Source organism: Chelonoidis abingdonii, chromosome 3, assembly GCF_003597395.2.
Source record: "Chelonoidis abingdonii isolate Lonesome George chromosome 3, CheloAbing_2.0, whole genome shotgun sequence".
In the NCBI taxonomy this organism is placed as follows: domain Eukaryota; kingdom Metazoa; phylum Chordata; order Testudines; family Testudinidae; genus Chelonoidis; species Chelonoidis abingdonii.
In genome coordinates, this window is record NC_133771.1 from 151924433 (window position 1) to 151943132 (window position 18700).

General features: G+C 43.0%; 1 protein-coding gene across 1 annotated transcript; it reads right to left on the reverse strand.

The window, feature by feature from the left end:
• Positions 1-3545: 3545 nt before the first annotated feature.
• On the reverse strand, positions 3546-16488 carry LOC116822555 (sulfotransferase 6B1-like). The gene is made up of 6 exons (XM_032776523.2): positions 16339-16488; positions 13788-13877; positions 12605-12731; positions 9102-9196; positions 8254-8410; positions 3546-7741 (listed from the first exon to the last, which is right to left on the reverse strand). Exons 1-6 carry the CDS (start codon positions 16369-16371, stop codon positions 7611-7613), a joined length of 633 nt encoding a protein of 210 aa, XP_032632414.1. The 5' UTR covers positions 16372-16488; the 3' UTR covers positions 3546-7610.
• Between the last annotated feature and the right edge of the window lie 2212 nt (positions 16489-18700).

Sequence of the window (18700 nt, forward strand, 5' to 3'; positions counted from 1 at the left end):
ACCCCTTCTACCTCAATGTTCCCTTCCCAAGAGTCTCTGGTGAGCTCTAAAGGTTCACTCACTTTCCTGCAGTATGGAAGATCAAATGGGGGCAAACCATGTAGATTCTTGGGACATTTCACTATAAGCAAAAGCACAAGGTAACTTTTCATCCCAGTCCTGGACCCGCTTGTTGGCCTATATTCCCAGCATAGACTTCAGGATCTCACTGAATCTCTCCACCAACCCATTTGTCTCTGTGTGAAAAGGGGCATCTTTCATCCCCCATGCAAATTCCATAACTCACTGAATGATTGGGACATGAAATTTGATGCATGATCTGATCACAGCTCTTTAGGGAAACCCAGTCTGCTAAAAATAGTGAAAAGGACTGGCTATAGAATCAGCTTCTATGTTACTCAGCACAACTGCTTCTGGATACTTAGTGGCAAAATCCACTATAACCAAGATACATTTTTTTCTCTTTTTACTAGGACATGGCACAGGGTGCCCAAAGTTCATTGCTGTCTTATAAAATACTTCTTGTATTACAGGCAAGGGGTGTAGAGAGACTTTTTGAGGTCCTGCAGGTCTTTTTTTGCTTCTGACATAAGTCACAAGATCTCCAATAGTGTCTCATTATCATCCCTGGCCAGTAAAAATTCTTCTTTAACCTCTCCTCGATTCTCTGTGCCTCCAAGTGATCAGCAAAAGGGCAATCATGGGTAGCAACACTGACTCCCCACAGGGCTGGAGTGGCTGCTTGTAAGGTTTCCCAGGGCTTCTGTCCTTCCCCTCTGTACAACTTTTCTTCCTCTTCAAAAAACCTTCCCCCATTTCCCTTACTACGTGTCTCCTTGTGGATGTACCCACAGATGCCTTATAGCATAGGATCTGCTCTCGGTTTATTTGCAAAACCTTGGCTACAGGCAACCTGAGCTACCTCTCTAGTTATGGCAGATAGCAACTCCCCTTTTAGCTCTGTATGCAGGCTATCCTCCTCTGCCTTGGCCCCTTCCACACCTGAAAGCACTTGCTTTTTCCTGATAAGCTGAGGCTAGGATCATCCCCTCCCCCATAACTGCTTCTTTGTCAATGCAATTCTCTTCTGAGATCACAGAATACTCTTTTTTGCTGCAAGTTACTATATTAACTGTTTTAGCTATAGACAAAATATCGTTTGCCATAAGAATTGCTGTTAAAATACTATTCAGTGCACCAATGTTCAAACCTCACGCCAGCCCTTCACACTCCATATGTACTTTAGCCAGAAGTACATTGACTTTATCTCATCCAGGGCCACCCGGGGTGGGGCAAGAGGGGCAATTTGCCCCAGGCCCCGTGTCCCGCAGGGGCCCCCACGAAAGATTTTTGGGGCCCCTGGAGTGGGGTCCTTCACTCGCTCCAGGGGGCCCGGGCCCCCGGAGCTGCTTCTGCTCCCAGTTTTCACCAGAGGGGGGGGTCCTTCTGCTCCTGGGAGGAAGGATCCCCCGCCAGCGAATTACTGCCGAAGCGGGACCCGCCGTCGAAGTGCCGGGTCTTCAGCAGTAATTTGGCGGCGGGGGCCCCTTCCGTTCCGGGACCTGCCACCGAAATGCCCCGAAGACCCACAGCGGGGCCCCCTGCCACTGAATTACCGCCGAAGACCCGGCTGCACTTCGGTGGAGGGTCCCGCTTTGGCAGTAATTCGCCGGTGGGGGGGCACTTCGGCGGCGGGTCCCGGAACGGAAGGGCCCCCTGCCGCCGAATTACTGCCAAAGTGGGGGGGCCCTGCTGCTGAAGACCCCAGGCCCCCGGAATTCTCTGGGTGGCCCTGATCTCATCCCATTGTCAGTTCTGTATTCTCTCCAGGGAGTATGTCTGACTGTTTAACCGTGCTTCCCCTGACTAGAGAAATATGTGCACTAGTGCCTCTCCACCGAAGGCATTCTTTGACATTTAACTTGACAGTTTTAACAAATTCCATCTCTACCCCCAACAGGTCAGATCTCACAAAATCAATCATATGCCCTGCAGATATCTCTTGGGATCCTACTTTAAGAACAAGTATCAGGGGGTAGCCATGTTAGTTTGTATCCACAAAAACAATGAAGAGTCCAGTGGCACCTTAAAGACTAACAGATTTATTTGGGCGTAAGCTTTCGTGGGTAAAAAACCCACTTCTTCAGCTGCATGGAGTGAAAATAACAGATGCACGCATTATTATACTGACACATGAAGAGAGGGCCAATTCAATCAGAGTGGCTGTAGTCCACTCCCAATAAAAATATATTAAGAACAGGTGTGTTAAACTTGGGTTGGACAGGGTGTGGGCTTAACTTCTCTTTCCTCAGGCATTCAGTAGAATCACAGGTGAAACACATTCTTGAACTATTCTCCTGTACAGGGAGTCTGCAAGTGAGATTCCCATGGGATGATCTGTTCTGGGGAGGGGAGTGCCTGCACTCCCAACCACCCTCTCTTTTCCCAGGGACAAAAGAGGGCCCCACCTTAACACTGAGTTCCTTCTCTCTGTGGTCGAGGTCACTGGATGCTTTAGTTTGTAATATATATGTCAGCAAGAGCCACAGCTTTTTGAATCAATCCAGGGGTTTACCACAAAGAGCTTGTCTGATTTCTTCAGAAAATATGTTCAGGAATTGCTCTTGTGCAAAAAGATCAAACAACTGATCATAATTCTCTGCCCCTTTCCCCTTCACCCATTTTTTCATCAAATCATATTTATACGAGTATTTTCTGTAACTTTTTTTGTCATGCATTTTGAGACATCTAAATTTCATTCTACACACTTTGTAATACACCCTTTTTAAATTCAGCATATTTCAAAGCCTGTTCACTTGGCATTTCATTAAATAGGTTGAATGCTTTACTAGCCTGTGTGGGGATGTCAACTAGTTCCAGTGGCAGCAAGTTCTACAATCTAAGCATGCATTGTGTGAAAAACGATTTCCTTTGATCAGTTTTGAATTTTTTACCATTTCATTTCATTGAATTTCCCACTGTCCTTTCCTTATGAGACAGGGAAACAGAAGTGTGATGCTAGCAAACCAGGTGTTAGCTTATGCCAAGGTCCCCATGCCTCACTTGGATACTGATCAGAACATAGCTGGAATTGCTCTGGTTTGCCTGTGTGTTAGTATTGTTAAAATACATATTAGAGTTATAAAAATGTGCATAGTGTTTAGACTTCATTGAACAGTGGTAAATCGCCGCATTCATTAATCTAATGTATAACATCTGTAGTCCATATTGTAAGGTAATAATTAAGCATTTGTGTTTATAATACAATAATTCTACGATGGGGAAGGGTCCCAGAACTCTGGCTCTACCCCAAGCCTGATCATCTACACAGCAATTTTAATCCTGCAGCCCAAGCCACAGTCAACTGTCCGAAGCCTGCTGTGATCATGGGATGGGTCTTCTATTCTAGGGTAGATGTACCCACAGAGCTTGCTTATTCTAGACGCTTCTATTACTTATCGGAATTTAAGATTATACACACAAATGAGTTACAATCAGTTTACCTGCTTTAACCTTGTAAATAACTCATTTCCTTTTCTTATATAATAAATCTTCAGATAGTTTACTATAGCACTGACTACGAGCTTTTGTCTTCGGTGTAAGATCTAAGGTGCAACTGATCTGGGGTAAGTGACTGGTCCTTTGGGACTGGGAGTAACATGAATATTGCTAGGTTTCAGAGTATCAGCCGTGTTAGTCTGTATCCACAAAAAGAACAGGAGTACTTGCGGCTCCTTAGAGACTAACAAATTTATTTGAGCATGAGCTTTCGTGGGCTACAGCCCACTTCATCGGATGCATGTATGAATATTTCTGTGATCTTTGGTGTAAGGGACCATCTATCACAAATATAAGCTTACCTGGATTGCAACACAGATCGGCATCCTGTCTGTGACTCCAGGTTAAGGCTGTTATAGTGCCTGAGGAGTGTATACTTGATAATTGGTTGGTGAAAGCTAAGTACTAAACTCCCAACCAATTTGGGGTTTGTGCCCTGGTTCTTAGTAGTCTGCCCAGAGGGTAGTATTCACACTCTTGAGCCATGCATGGCAAGACAGCTTGAAGAGAAGATCCAGGTCTCCCATCTTTAGGCCGTTCATTATTTGACATACTCCTTCCTGAGGTAAACAATCCCAACCTTTCCAATCTCTTCAGATAAGATTTTCCATGTCCTTAATCAATCTTTGCACTCTGCTCTGAATCCCTTCTAATTCCGCAATATGTTTTTTTGAGACAGGGCGACCAATATTGCACACAATATTCCAGATGAGGCTGCACAACTGATTTATATAAGGGCATTATAATATTTTTCCATATTATTCTCCATTTCATTGCATACATATGCTCATATTTGCCTTTTTTTTTAAAAAATAAAAACACCTGCACATTCAGCAGCGGTCTTCATTGAGCTGTCTAGAATGACACCCAGGTCCCTGTCCTGCATTAATGCAATTAATTAAGAACTTTGTAATGTGTGTGACTAGTTTAAATTTTTCCCTCCAATGTGCATTACTTTGCATTTATTAATATTAAACTTCATTTTCCCCCTCACCTAGCATGTTTAAATATCTCTGAAATTCCTCACGGTCCTCTCTGATCTTCATTAACATCAATAACTTAGTTCAATCTGCAAATTAACTACCTCATTACTCACTCATCTTTCCTGATCATTAATAATTATATTAAACACCACTGGATCTAGTACAAAACCCCTTGATGCATTCTCCTGTTAACCTTCTGCCAGAATGATTTATCATCAAATCAATGGACTCTACAAGAATTTCATACAAGGCCTCAAAGAATATAGGATATACAGATGACCAAATTAACAACTGAAGATGACACAGGAGTCCAAAGCAAGACCCCAGGATGCTCAAGAACCTTGGACTTTCAGAAAATTTGGATCTGGAGCAGGAATGAACCTGAATTAATAACAGATTATGAAAAAAAATAAACTGAAATAGTCATAGGCACTCTAGCATACCATTCATGTGTTCTACATATTCAGCCAAATACCTCTTGTACCCACATAGATGTGTGGAAATAATGTTGCCCCAAAGGAAAGTCAAAACTGATATGGAGATCAGATGATGGCTTCACCCAGAAATAGCTAGACTGGGGTAGTCAACAGGTGGACCGCAGGCCAAATCTGGACCACCAGATGCTTTTGAACAGACCCCGATATCTTTTTATTTACTTCTTGTTGTTATTTTTATTATCTTCTCTAGAGTCCGGATCTTGATTATACCTTGACAAAAAATAATCAACTTCCCCTCAGCTAGACTATGTTGCTGTTAACTGGAGCTGGAAAAGATCACCCTAGCTTCCAACAATATAAGAGTGCTAATGTTGGAAGTGACTGCCATCTTGTTATTGGGATGATCCAAATAAAAATACCTGGCAAGGCATAGGGTATGTATGATACTAGAAAGTTAGCACATCCAGTAGTAAAGGTGCATTTCAAACTGCAGATGAACAACAGATTCGAAGAGTTACATACACTGACCAATGACAGAAGAACAAGGCAGCTTTTCAAAGAAGTGCATGTGGATGCAGCCAGGATTACAGTGGGAATGAGAAGGCCTAAGAAAGCAAAGGGGCTCCAACCAAATACATGGAGACTTGTTGGAGAGAGGAAAGAATTAAAGAAGAGAATTCAGCAGGAACAAGACAGTAGCAAAAGAGTTGTTCTACAACAAAAATATGTAGTCAAAGACAAGCAAGACAAGCTAAGGAGGCGTACAGAAAACTTTTTCTAGTACCTAAATGACTAACATCACAATTCTCAAACAGTTGTGGCACTGTGAAGACGTGAGATGGTAGGATTTTAAACCACAGAGGAATGACAAGGAGCCTGGTGGATGGAATGTTTTTAATTTGTGTTCAGCCAGCCAGAACCACAAACATGCACTGATAGGTGTGAAGAAATAGTGGATTTACCTATATCACTAGAAGTAATCGTCTTTGAAGAAATAACTGAGGCCATAAACCAACTGAAGAGTGGTAAAGCACCAGGCTATAATAAAACAGATGCTGAAATGTTAAAAGCTGAAAAGAAAGTGATTTGAATCACGTGAAGGTTGTACAGAATGGTTTGGGAAAAGGAGATGTATTCTAAAGATTGGCGAAGAGACGTTATCTGTATAATCCCTGAGAAGTGGAACCAGTTTATTTGTGGTAACTGGAGAAGAGCAACACTCCTATCTGTACCTGAAAAAGTGTTTTGCATTATCATTTTGAATAGGATGAAATGGTTGTTGAAAAAGTATTCAGGGAAGAACAGGCTAGATTTCAATAAGGAGTTATGTTCAAATCAGATTTTTCACCTTGAGAAGACTTATTGAGAAAGGCTTAGAATACCAGCAGAAAACAGTTTTAAATTGCATTGATTTTATTAAAGGATTTGATAGTGTCCACAGAGAAGCCCTTTGGAAGATCTGGAGACATTTCAGAATAGATTACTGTCTGTCGTGGTGCTGTCTGCAGGCTTGGCCTACAAAGTTTTTATCAAATTAGCAAAGAAATGAAATGGTTTAAGATTATTGTTGACGTAATGCAAGGTTGCATACTATCCCCACTTCTCTTCTGAACTTCCTTTTTGTGATGAGAAGAGTGATGGTTGTTGCTGAGGATATTGCTGTTCTTTGAGCAAGAGATAAGCTGGAGAACCTTGATTTAACAGATGACAGTCATACTGGGTACCAGCATGGATGGAATGAAAAGATTTGTTATGAACATAAAAGCAGAAGCTGCTTAAGTGGGACTTGGTATCTGTATGCAGAAGTCCAAGATTATGTATATAGGAGAGAATACTGTCAACAATGGTAGATGTGTAATTGATGAGGAAAAATACAGAAGAGTTGATGACTGTTTATCTTGGAAATGCAATATCTTCTAATGGCTAGTTTACTAAAGAAGTGAAGGAAAGAATTGGCAAAGGAAGTGAATAATTTTCTCATTTGTCAAAGACCTAGAAAAGTAAGACGATGTAGCCACACACTGAAATGAGATTGTACAATGTTATTATCCTTCCAACACTACTGTACTTGTCAGAAATGCGGCGGATGTTGGAATACACAAACAGAAAGATGAATGCATTTCACCAGCTTTGTTTGAGAAGAATTTTGGAAACTCATTGGTTACACAATCTCTCCAATGTAAGTATTGTACGGCACAAGCCAACAGACTGTGGACTCAGTTAAACATAGATGACTATGGTGGTTTGGCAATGTCATCAAGCTGCCTCAAGGCAGAAGCACAAGGTATATCTTAGCTGTGTCTACACTGGAACTTCGTTGATAAAACTTTTGTTGTTCAGGGGTGTTAAAAACACACACACCGCCGAACGACAAAAGTTTTACCAACGAAAAGTGCCAGTGTGAACAGCGCTTTGTTGGCAGGAGCTCTCTCCTACCAACAAAGCTGCTGCCGCTTGTTGGGGGTGGAATTTTTGGCAGCAGGAGAGCTCTCTCCTGGTTGTTTTTTGGTTTTTTTTGTGCAAATCCTTGCGTGAAAGTCTAATTATTTTAATCTCTGCATTCTCAAACAAGAGGTAGTAAAATAGATGATGTTTCTGAGTAAATGCTAATGTCATTCTGATATTCAAAGATTTAGTATTTGCAGTATTTATCATATTTTAGCCTGGCTCCCAGTTTTGTTCCTGCTAAACATTCTTCAAATTTGGCATCCATTTCTTGGCTTTGAGCCTTAGTGAAGTGATTCTTCCAGTCTCCAACAGTACCTGCAAAAGAACAATGAAATAAACTAATAACTATTCCTGCAAGTATAAGATCACATGTCAGGTGGAGGTAGATAACAATGAAATGTTGACAGTTGGTCAGTTGGAATGACTGAACTTATTGTCACATTTCAAATCAGTATGAGCCTTGAAATCTTTATGAATGTGGATGGTGTTCTTAAAATAGTAGGTTAAAGAAAACCCTTTGCACTACATTTTGCAGGTATAGGTGCATGCACCTTTTACAACCAAGGGATTTTCCACAGAGCTAATATTTTGCAAGAACAGCATTCAGTGCCTGAGTGATCATCTAGCTAGGGATGTCCACTTTCAAGACAAGAAAAAAAATTATTATCAGCTACGAATTAAACACATTAATTCTGCATTTGGGAGCTCCTGAAAAGGTCACAACAGTCATGTATCTTATCAAGCCTTTCAAATGTTAATTAGCTCCCATGACCAATTTGGACACCTGCTCTAAACTCTGTGATTATCATCACTTTATATAAATGTACCTTTTCTGAAAATGATGGAACCAAATTTGCCATGTGTTTCTTGGGATTTATTGCTCATTGATTCGAATGTGGCATTCTCTGCAATAGACTGAATCTTCTCCTCAGGCAAAGAGAACCCCAAAAATTCAGCTATTTGTTTCACTCCTCCAAGTAAGTTCTGAAAAAGAAGAATGTGATAGAGTTATGTATAAGTTAAAGCAAACATGTCAGACATTTTCCCTCTATCTTGTCATCTGAATGTAGTTGATAATCTCATCCATACAAAGGGCAGAACATTAGAGAAATATATTAAGTTCAGCAGCAGGCGGTTGCAGGAATGGTGGTTACTTTTGATAAGATTTTGGAATGTGCCTCCCTTGCCCAAATGGCAATGTGTTAAGTGAATGCTCTCAGTCTTCTGCATGGATCTCTTTCTATTAGTATTAATTACTACTGACAACATTTATCTAGCCGCATCAATTAGTATTGTTCTACATAAGCACTGGCATTATTTAATTTACCGTTTAAGATCTTCAAACTCAGAACATGGACATGCTTAACTTTAAGCATGTGAACAGTCTCACTGAAGTCAATGGGACCACTCTCATGCATGTACTTAATGTTGCAGGATCAAGGCTTTTGTGCTTGAGAAGGGAAATGGCCTGCAGATAGAAGGACTAGTAGCCAGTGGGAAAACAGGCTGCAACATCATACACCTGGTCTTTGCACAATAAGGTTTTGCCTGGGACAAAATGAAAACTGGATGGGACAAGATGCTTGAGAATATACTGAAGGAAGCAATTCTGTATCAGAACTGAGTACATGACCTAATAAATCTTTTCCATTTTTAAATTTCTGCACAAATTTACCTCTTTCATTTCTTCATATGTGATGATCATGATATTCTCTTCATCCATGTGTTTGTTCCAGGCAAGAGCATGGTCAAAATATGAGCTCCAGCAGACTAAAATGAAGTTAAGACAGGTCAAAATACAGAAGATAATTTAAAGCAGGGGTCTCAAACTCAATTTACCTTAGGGTCAGTGCCAGTGCTCAAATCCTCCCAGTGGGCCAATAATGTCACTCATGCCGCCCAGAACCCGCTCACTCCAACTCCACCACCCACCTACCTAAGGCTCTGGGAGGGAGTTTGGGTGGGGGAGGAGGTCTGTGGTAGGGGATTGGAGTGCAGGGTGCAGGCTCTGGGAGGGAGTTTGGGTGGGGGAGGGGGTCTGGGGTGCAAGCTCTGGAATGGAGTTTGGGTGCTGGGTGCAGGCTCTGGGCTGGGGCAGCGGATGGGGGTGCAGGAGGAGGGGGTGTGGTTTCAGGCACCGGGAGCGAGTTTGGGGGCGAGAGGGGGTGTGTCAGAAGGCAGGGTGCAGGCTCTGGGAGGGAGTTTGGGGGAGGGGAGGTATGAGGAGTGGGTGCGGACTCTGAGAGGGAGTTTGGGGGCTGGGGGGTGTGAGGAGGAGGTGCAGGCTCTGGGAGGCAGTTTGGGGGAGGGAGGGTGTATGAGGAAGGGATGCAGGCTCTGGGAGGTAGTTTGGGGGTGGGAGGAGGTGGGGGTGCAGGCTCTGGGATGGGGTCACGGGGTGTGGCACGTATTTGGGGCTCCAAGGCGGGGCGGGGGGCCTCTGCACGCTGCTGCCCCCAGGCACCACCCCCGCAACTTCCCATTGGCTGCAGGGGCACTCGGGGTGGGGGCAGTGTGCGGAGGCACAGCCCTGCCCGGGGCCACAGGGAGGGGCTGGCAGCCATGTAGAGCGAGCTCAGGAAGCCACTCAGCTTCGCTGCACTGCTGGTGGTGGGCGGGGCCCCAGGCCATTTTAAATCATCCGGGGGACACGTGGGGGGAGGAGCGCCCAGGGACAGCAGGCGGGGCCAAGGGAGAGACCTGGCCCCAAAATTGCTGGAGCCCCGCAGGCCACACTGGGGAAGTTCTTTGGCCGCAGATGGACTGTGGGCTGGGACTTTGAGAACCCTGATTTAAAGTATATTTAAATGTCCCCAAGATGAAATGTCCAGGCTAACTTCAATAAAAAAGTCCTGGAGAGCTTAGATCTTCTAATCTTTCAGTTCTGTTTGTAGTCCTTCTCTGTATTTTAGTTCTTTTTTTTTTTTTTTTTTGACAGATATTATTTTGGAAGTCATTCACTCCAGATTTGACTTTTCACTTTCTTCTTCCAACTATTTTTTCATAATCAAGCTATACAGTTTCTACATAAGTTTTAAAAAAAATCTGCTTACAATAAATTAATTCTTGAATACATTTTGTAGTAATCAGTAACACAGCCATGTGCATATATTCAATCTATCACATAACCAGGCTAACAGTGCACTTATGAAATGGTGAAGTGAAAAAATAACTCCAACAACACAGATTTAAGTCCTGCAAACACTCATCATATGAATAATTTTCTTTACTTTAGTGGGATTATTAATGCGAGTAAATTTTACTCATATGCCTAAGTGTTTGCAGGAGTAGGCCCTTACAAAATATTAACAATTAGATTCTACAATAATTGTTTACCAGAATATGGCACAGATGCTTTGCAGTATTAAATTTCCTTCTTTTGCTGCAGGGGCTGTCAGACATCTTATGGTTATGGTTCCCTGATTCCCTGCCAGCTCAGACCTGGCTCCAAGGTAACTTCAAGCAGCCTAGAGGCTACTCTAACCTATGGTAAGTGGCAAGATCCCCAAGGAACTATTCATCAGTTAAGGTTAGTCTTTTGACACCCCCCCGTGCCGGTTATAGCGGCAGAATAGTACAAGAATCAAGTATGCCAGCTTTGCGTCCATGGAGAGCTCTCCTACATCAGGGAATTTCTCAGCTGGCCAGATCCAGCTGATTTTTGGCCTCTTTCATGACAGAATTGCACAAAAGGGGGTGAAATAAAGAGACTCTGCTTATATTGTACATGGACACTGTATTGTACTGTCAGCAGCTTCTCAAAATCCCTGAAATGCACCTCAGTGTCTGAGCAGCTAGTATGACACAGAGGTTGGCTCAATATTTTGCTAAAATGCAGTTCTCTGCAAAATGAGTATGTAAAACAAGGCATCCTCTTACTAAACAGCTCTTGTTTCCCTGAGTGTATACAGTGCCCTATCTACTTACTTTAGGAAATAAGAAGCATCTTTAATGCTTTTCACTCCTTTTAACTCTGCCAAACCAGCACAGTTAGGAGAGTACAAGCTAGAATCTATTCCATCTTGTGCATCACCATCATAGCATCAAAATAGCTTGCCAAATTGGAATGACAGGCCAGTGGGGTGTACAGATGTTACTAAGAGTACAGTTTGGCCTGCAGAGTCCTTATCACTGGCGGCAGTGTTGAAGAAGGAAAGAGCCCAACTTGATTCACAAATCCCAGATGGAATTTGAGGAGCTGGCAGTTACATAAAACATTGTTTATTTATAAGCCTAGCACTTCTGATCTGGAAGTAATAAAGAGATGTGCACAAAATCCACTATGCCATTTTTACAGTCTCTTTTTCCCCTTTACACGAGAACTTCACTTGAAATACATGGTTCTTCAGTTTACAGAAAGGGGTTGATGTAGGTCAGTTGCAGCTCAAACTTCTACTCAATTATAAATAAAGGGCCAAATTTTCAAAAGTGCCTAAGAGACTTAGAAAACCTTAATCCCATTTTCAAAAGTGTTTGATAGTATGGGCAGAAAGGTACCGGTGGAATTTTCAAAAGTGCTTGAAGTCTATGGGAATTAGGTACCTAAGTGCTTTTAGAAATCTCACTAGGCATCTATCTACATCTTTAGGCACTTATATGCCTTTAAAAATATGGCCTTTAGCTGATTCTCACTGAAAGTCAATGAGGGTTAGACTCCTAAGTCACTATACTTTTAAAATTTTTACCCCAAACCTTTATTTTGAGTTGATCTAAAATGTGTACCCCTGCTCAGAGATGCAAATGAAAGCAAGAGAAAAAAGGAGCTGAGAGCAAAGGTAGAGAGGCTCACTCATAAATCCAGTTGTTAAGATGCAAAATCACAAGAAGGGTAATGCCTTGCAGAAAGAAAACAAAAGCTGCAGTTTACCCTTTGTGTGCTGGGGATGAAGTAGAATTCCTGCATACTGCCCCATCCTGACCATCTGAATGTCTCCATAGCAATACTCCCAGTGCTGAACATTGCTCAGGGTTGAAGAAGAAAGAAGCATCTTCAACTCCTCAGCACCAGGCCCCGGCCTCCCCAACCCAGATCTTTAATTTGAATCCATTTCAGATTAATTTTAATACGATGACCCCAGATTTCCTTTCTGGACTGCAGACCAAAGAACAGTTGAGAACATAGTACTAGAGTGTTTATAAATGCCACTGAGAAACATTACAAAGATCTAATAACTGTACCTTCTCCACTCATGAACTTCTGAAAGAACTCATCCCAGGAGCTGACATTTGGAAGCCCAGGATTTTTGTTGTAGAAGTGGTAATAGGATACAGCTGCATCTTTTGGATTTCGAAATACCACCAGTACCTTTTAAAACAGCAAAGGCAAATGAATCTTTTGTATTTTAAGGTAACCTTTGATCTCAAGGGTCCTGCATTAAAAACATATCAGCTCTTACAGGAATTGAAATTTGGAAAGTGAGGCCCCAATCCTGCAAACTGATTTGCATGGGAAGACCTTACACCTGCTTGGAGCCCCCATGCTTTTGGGATGGGGAGCCTCCATGGAGCAATAAGGGCTATCCCATACAGATCACCTTGCAGGGCTGGGATCTAAGATTTGACGTCTTTGTGTGAATTACAAACAACAATCAGTAAAAACTGAATTCCACTGTTATAGTGAAAGACGTCAGACTGTGGGATCTGAAAAAGCCAAGCAGAGAACTAGAGCTGGCTGGGAAATTTTCAGTTAAATGTTTTTTCACCAGAAAATGATGACTAGCCAAAAGTTTTCCCACAAACTTACTAATTTCTGGTTAAAATGGCAGAGAAAGAGGGAGGGAGAAAGAGGCATACACACACACATATCCCAGAATAGCCAAAATCTCAACAGTTAGAGCAGTGGTCCCCAACCATTTTGTCTGGAGGGCACCAGACGAAGGACCGTGGTGGCGGTGGAGCATCCGCCAAAATGCCGCTGAATTTCTGTGGCATTTCGGTGGCGACGCCTCTCGATGACACTGCTCGTCAGCGGCAAGCATCATCATCGAAAGGCATCACCACTGAAATGCTGCTGAAATTCGGCGGCATTTCGGCAGATGTTCCACTGCCGACTAGGATGTGGGCACATTTAGATGCCCCCATGGGCACCGCGTTGGGGACCCCTGAGTTAGAGCATTAACCTAGAACATCAGAGACCCAGGTTCAAGTCCTTGCTCTTTCTCTCTCTGTTTTTTCACAAAAAAATTCAGAAGTTCTTGGTTACATCCCAATGCTGAACAAAACCAAATGCTGAAACCTTGAATTTTTTTGTGAAACGGAGCTCCTGTTTTCCAGGCAATCCTATAGAGAACTTCTGCAAAGGGAAAATTGGGAGTTGTTTAGAAAGTGGATAATATCAAACATTATTGAAATGCTCACTTACCTTTGCTTTAGTTCCAAAAACAGCCTTGGGAATATTATCATAATGGAGATGTGTGATAAAAACACGTGGTGAAGGAAAACTTTTTATTTTCTAAATCAAAACAAAAAGTACATGTAAAAAAAGGAACCACAACATTTCTACCTCAAATATGTTGACAATTTACAATATGTATACATTTGCTCTAAACATCTATTTTGCATGGAAAGAATTTTTATTGGTAATTGTTAAATTGCAGTCTGTCTTTTTGGTTCTTCTCATCCTTCATGATGTCATCTAGATGGTATTGTTATTAAAGCCTAATTTCTGCAAAACTCTATCATTTTTTCAGATTTCAAAATCATCCCAAAGCAGGTAGCATAGGGAGGCCAGAGAGTTAAAGAAAGAAAGCTGTTTGCATTGTTCTTGCTGTTAATTCATTATTGTTAAAATAAAGGCCTAGCTTTTGTGCCATTTTATGTGGCAATATTTAGGCCCAAAGCAAAAAAAAAAAGAGCATGCACCAGTGGCTGCCACTGCAGAAAACACACGTACAAACACAGAGGGACTTCACACTCTCTGCACTGTAGATAAGAGTTCCAGAGTAGATCATGGCAGAGATAAGCATGAGAAGGGAATTTTCTCATACACCCCGCATTGGGGACATTACAGGCTGTATGTATTATATGCTGAACCATAACGAATTGCCAGCGTCCCCCCATACTCTGTATGTTTACCCCGATGACCAATGACTGACTCATCAAACTCTTTGTATCACCTTTCTTTAATATTTTCTATTAAACCTTTAAAACTGGAGAACAACAGGCTATATTGGCTACTCCCTTGTATCTTGTAGTAGCCACTGCTTTCCTGCTGTGCACCAGCTCTTCCTGTTTAGAGACTTTCCCCTAGGCCTTGTCTACACGGGGAAGTTTCTGCGCAGTAAAGCAGCTTTCTGCATTGTAACTCCTGAGGTGTACACACTGCCAAGCCACTTAGTACGCAGAAACTGTGCAGTTGCAGCACTGTAAAAAAACCCAGCCCAATGAGAGACATACAGCGTTCTGCACCGGGGGTACAGTGCTGTGGTGCCAGTGTAGACATCCTGGTAGATTACAGCGCTGCAACTGGCCTACAGGAGGTGTCCCACAATGCCTGTTCTCACTTCTCTGGTCATCAGTTTGAACTCTACTGCCCTGCCCTCAGGTGACTAATCATCATCATCCCCACGCCTTAAATTCCTTGGGAATTCTGAAAGTCCCCTTCCTGTTTGCTCGGTGACGCATGCAGTGGTCTCAGTCTCAGTCACACTCCTCTTGCCATTGTAGTTTAAGGAATAACTCCACTGCCACTCATGACATGTTAGTGAGAACAAGCAGCATATTGGTCAACAGTGCAGGGATCCATTCTTGCAGACCTAAGAGGCAGAGCGTGCAGTACACAAACAGTTGAAAGATGGTCCCAAATGCAGATGGAAGCACAGAGATTGCTGGGATGCAAAGCAATGCATTGGGACAGGACCCAAGATTCCCCGTGTCCCACTCCGCCTTCCCACAACTCTTAGTGGTAGAAGAGGAAGAGATGCTCTGTGGGATAGCTGCCCAGAGTGCACCACTCCAAATACCGCTGCAAGTGTTAGAAGTGTGAACATGCTATTACGCAGGCAGCTGACAGTGTGAACACACAACAGCGCTTCCCCTTCAGCACTCTCTGAGTGGCACTGTAACTCTGCCAACGTAGACATACCCTTAGTCCTGCAACACTGTCTCAGATTTTACTCAGGTTTTGTTCCATTGCTATCAGCCCATATGATGTCTTAACTGAGTTTCTTAAATATTTTCAAATGCTAATGAATTAAGTCTCACAGCACCTCTGTAACAAAAACAAATATCTCTGTTTTACAAATGAGGAAACTGAAAAGGAGAGATTAAATGTCTCGCCTGAAGCCAGACACAGAGCTGTGATTAGAGATCTGCTAACTCTGACTCCCAATCTTGTGCATTACTTATAAAACCACCTAAAGAAAAATAACAGTCCATCAGGTGTTACTACTCTTGGTTTGCAGTGATAACATTACACACACACACACAGAGCCATATACACTGTTAGCGTCACACATTCTCTTGATCCCGCAAAGATTTAGGCATATGCTTAACTTCACTTGGAAAAGTCACACCTTAAACTAGGAGAGATAGAAATCAGGGATAATCATCTAATGATTTCATTAAACTTTTCTTTTCAAAACATTTTTTAAATATTGCATTCAAAATCTACACTAAGCATTTGAAATTCTAATATAGCAGTACGAGGTCCAGATTAGAATTAAAATTAACTTCTGTTCTTTTAGTACACAAAAGTCAATTTCACTTCAAATCACATTTGTTTCCTGTGTTTTTATATTTTATAATATATTCCCAGGTACAAAAAGTAATTGAGAGAATTAACTTCAAATTACTTGATGTGGAAGTGTATGGCCTATCTGTAATGTGTTTTGTACTTATAGGAGATACTGTAAAATAGACATTTAACAAATACTATATGTAAAAATAAGCTTTATGAATAAGTCCATGCTGACCTGAAATTTTTCTGGAACTCCAAATTCAAGCATTTGAATATGCTCTATTGGTGGTACCTCCTCCTTATTCTTTAAAACTGCAGATGTCAAGTCATTTAAAATGTATTGAACCCAATTTGTTCCTGAAACACAAAATAATTGTTAGAAGGAGCCAAGCAGGAATTTCAGAACTGTAGCCTGTTAAATATCTAGCATAACTTTCTAAAGAGTCATTATACTAGTCCTCCATATAACGTGTAGGTGTTCCATATGTAAGCAGACTCAGGATGAGCTCTACCCTGACATATGGTGGAAAGAATTTCAGAGAGTGTATTTGCATAGGCACGCCTACCCCATCCCAGGTTGTTGAGCTGTGGGACTGTTTTGTGACAGAAATGACTCAACCTCAGTTGGGTGGTACTTGCTAGACAAGGGACATGGGTTCCAAAACCTAGTGAATTGAGAGAGGCTGGGGACAGGTACTCGTGTTGCTTGTGGTGCAGGCTCCTTGTGCAGCCAAGATTAGTTACCAGTTCCACCCCCTCTTCTCTTCCACTGTGAATATGTCATAGAATTGATTTTTTTAATTCTCTAAAGACTCTACATACAGATTACTAGCTGAACTCACTTTGGGTCTAATGGTGCACTACACAGGGCTCCCCTACTATGAGCGAGATCACTTAGAGCTGAACACTAAAGATGCTTGAATTTACTGAGCTGAGATTCTGTGTGCTAACTAGCGGTGGGAGCCTGAAGTATACTTGCGGAATCAGAGCAGCTGGCGGAATGGAGCAGTTTGTGGGGACAGCTGGATTGCGGATCACTGGTGACATTCTGGTGGGTTAGCAGAGCAGCTGGCAGAGCTGGAAGTAGCCTGTGGGATGGGCGTAGCAGTCCCACAGACTGTGAGCGTGTTAGCCTGAGCAGTTTGCAGGGACAATCTGGAGCAGCTCATCAGGGCATCTGGTTGGAGCGGTGGCAGCTGTTGAGCGGTTAAAAGTCCAAAGGTGGTGAGGATGGTCTTGTGAGGAGCAGATGTGGAGTGGCTGGTTTAAAGCGGAGCAGTTCGTGGAGTATGGCGGAAGCAGAAACCCACGGTAGAGGCAGGCAGTTGGCCTCGGGACTCGTTAAGGTGCCCTTTTCTCCAGGCTGTTGAGGGAGGGACCTCTGCAGATAGATCTCTGAACTTTGGGGCTAGCCTGGACATTGAGACTTTTGGGTGTGGGGACTTTGGACTGTGGTGATGGGGGTGCTGGATGTCAGCAGCCAGGAAAGGATCACAGCCCAATTTCCTGGGTTGGGGTCTTTGCTCACGGTTTGGTCTAGGAACTCTAGTTGAGGTGTTTTCCCAATTTAGTGCTTGTTGTTTATTTCATGTAATTAAACCTTTTCTGCTACATCGAGACTCTGTGCTTGCGAGAGGGGAAACATTGCCTCTTTGAGGCACCTAGGGGTGGATGTAAGATTACACCGAGACTCTGTGCTTGCAAGAGGGGAAACATTGCCTCTTTGAGGCACCTACGGGTGGGTGTAAGATTTTCCCAGGTCACTGGATGGGGGCTCGAGCTGGTTTGGCATTGGTTATTGAAACAGAACCTCTGGATACTGAACCTGGCCCTTGTTGCTGCCAACTCAGAGGGGCAGAAGGGTTACACATATAACGTGTAACAGTTGTAGGTACATAATTTTCAGTCAGAAGTATGATTTTTACATTGAGTGTGTCTCTTTAATGCAACATTGGAGGTAAGAATGAAATCCTGTACTTTGGCAATTATAAGTTAAGTTACATACCCCCTGAACAACTGTACTTTATTTACATTGCCTATGTGCGTATAATGGCAACCCTTGTAAGCACTTTAAGGCTGCTGCTTCTGTGACGTACAGCTTGTGAACAAAATGTAAGGATATGGCACCCATAGCCTGGGTCAACTGAATCTCACAGCCTAGATCAACTGATTAAGGCTTGTGGAGCTAAAATGTTTGGGTTCAGGGGAGCCTGGGCTCTGAAACCCCACAACGAGGGAAGGTCTCAGAGCCTGGGTCTAGCCCAAGCACAAATATCCATACTGCCATAGGCGCCGACTTCATGGGTGCTCCGAGGCTGGAGCACCCAGGGGGAAATATTGGTGGGTGCAGCTAAGCTTCCCTCTCACCTCCCGCCCCACCTCCTTCTCCCCTAAGCATGCCATGTCCCCACTCCTTTGCCCACCTCCCAGTGTTTCCCACCCAGCCACCGCCAAACAGCTGTGGCGCTGTTCTGCACATTCTGCCATGAACATGGCGTGTTCAGAGAAGGAGGCAGGGAAGAGGCAGGGCCAGGGCAGGGATTTGGGGAAGGGGTTGGAATGGGTGTGGGGGAAGGGGCGGAGTTGGGGCGGGACCG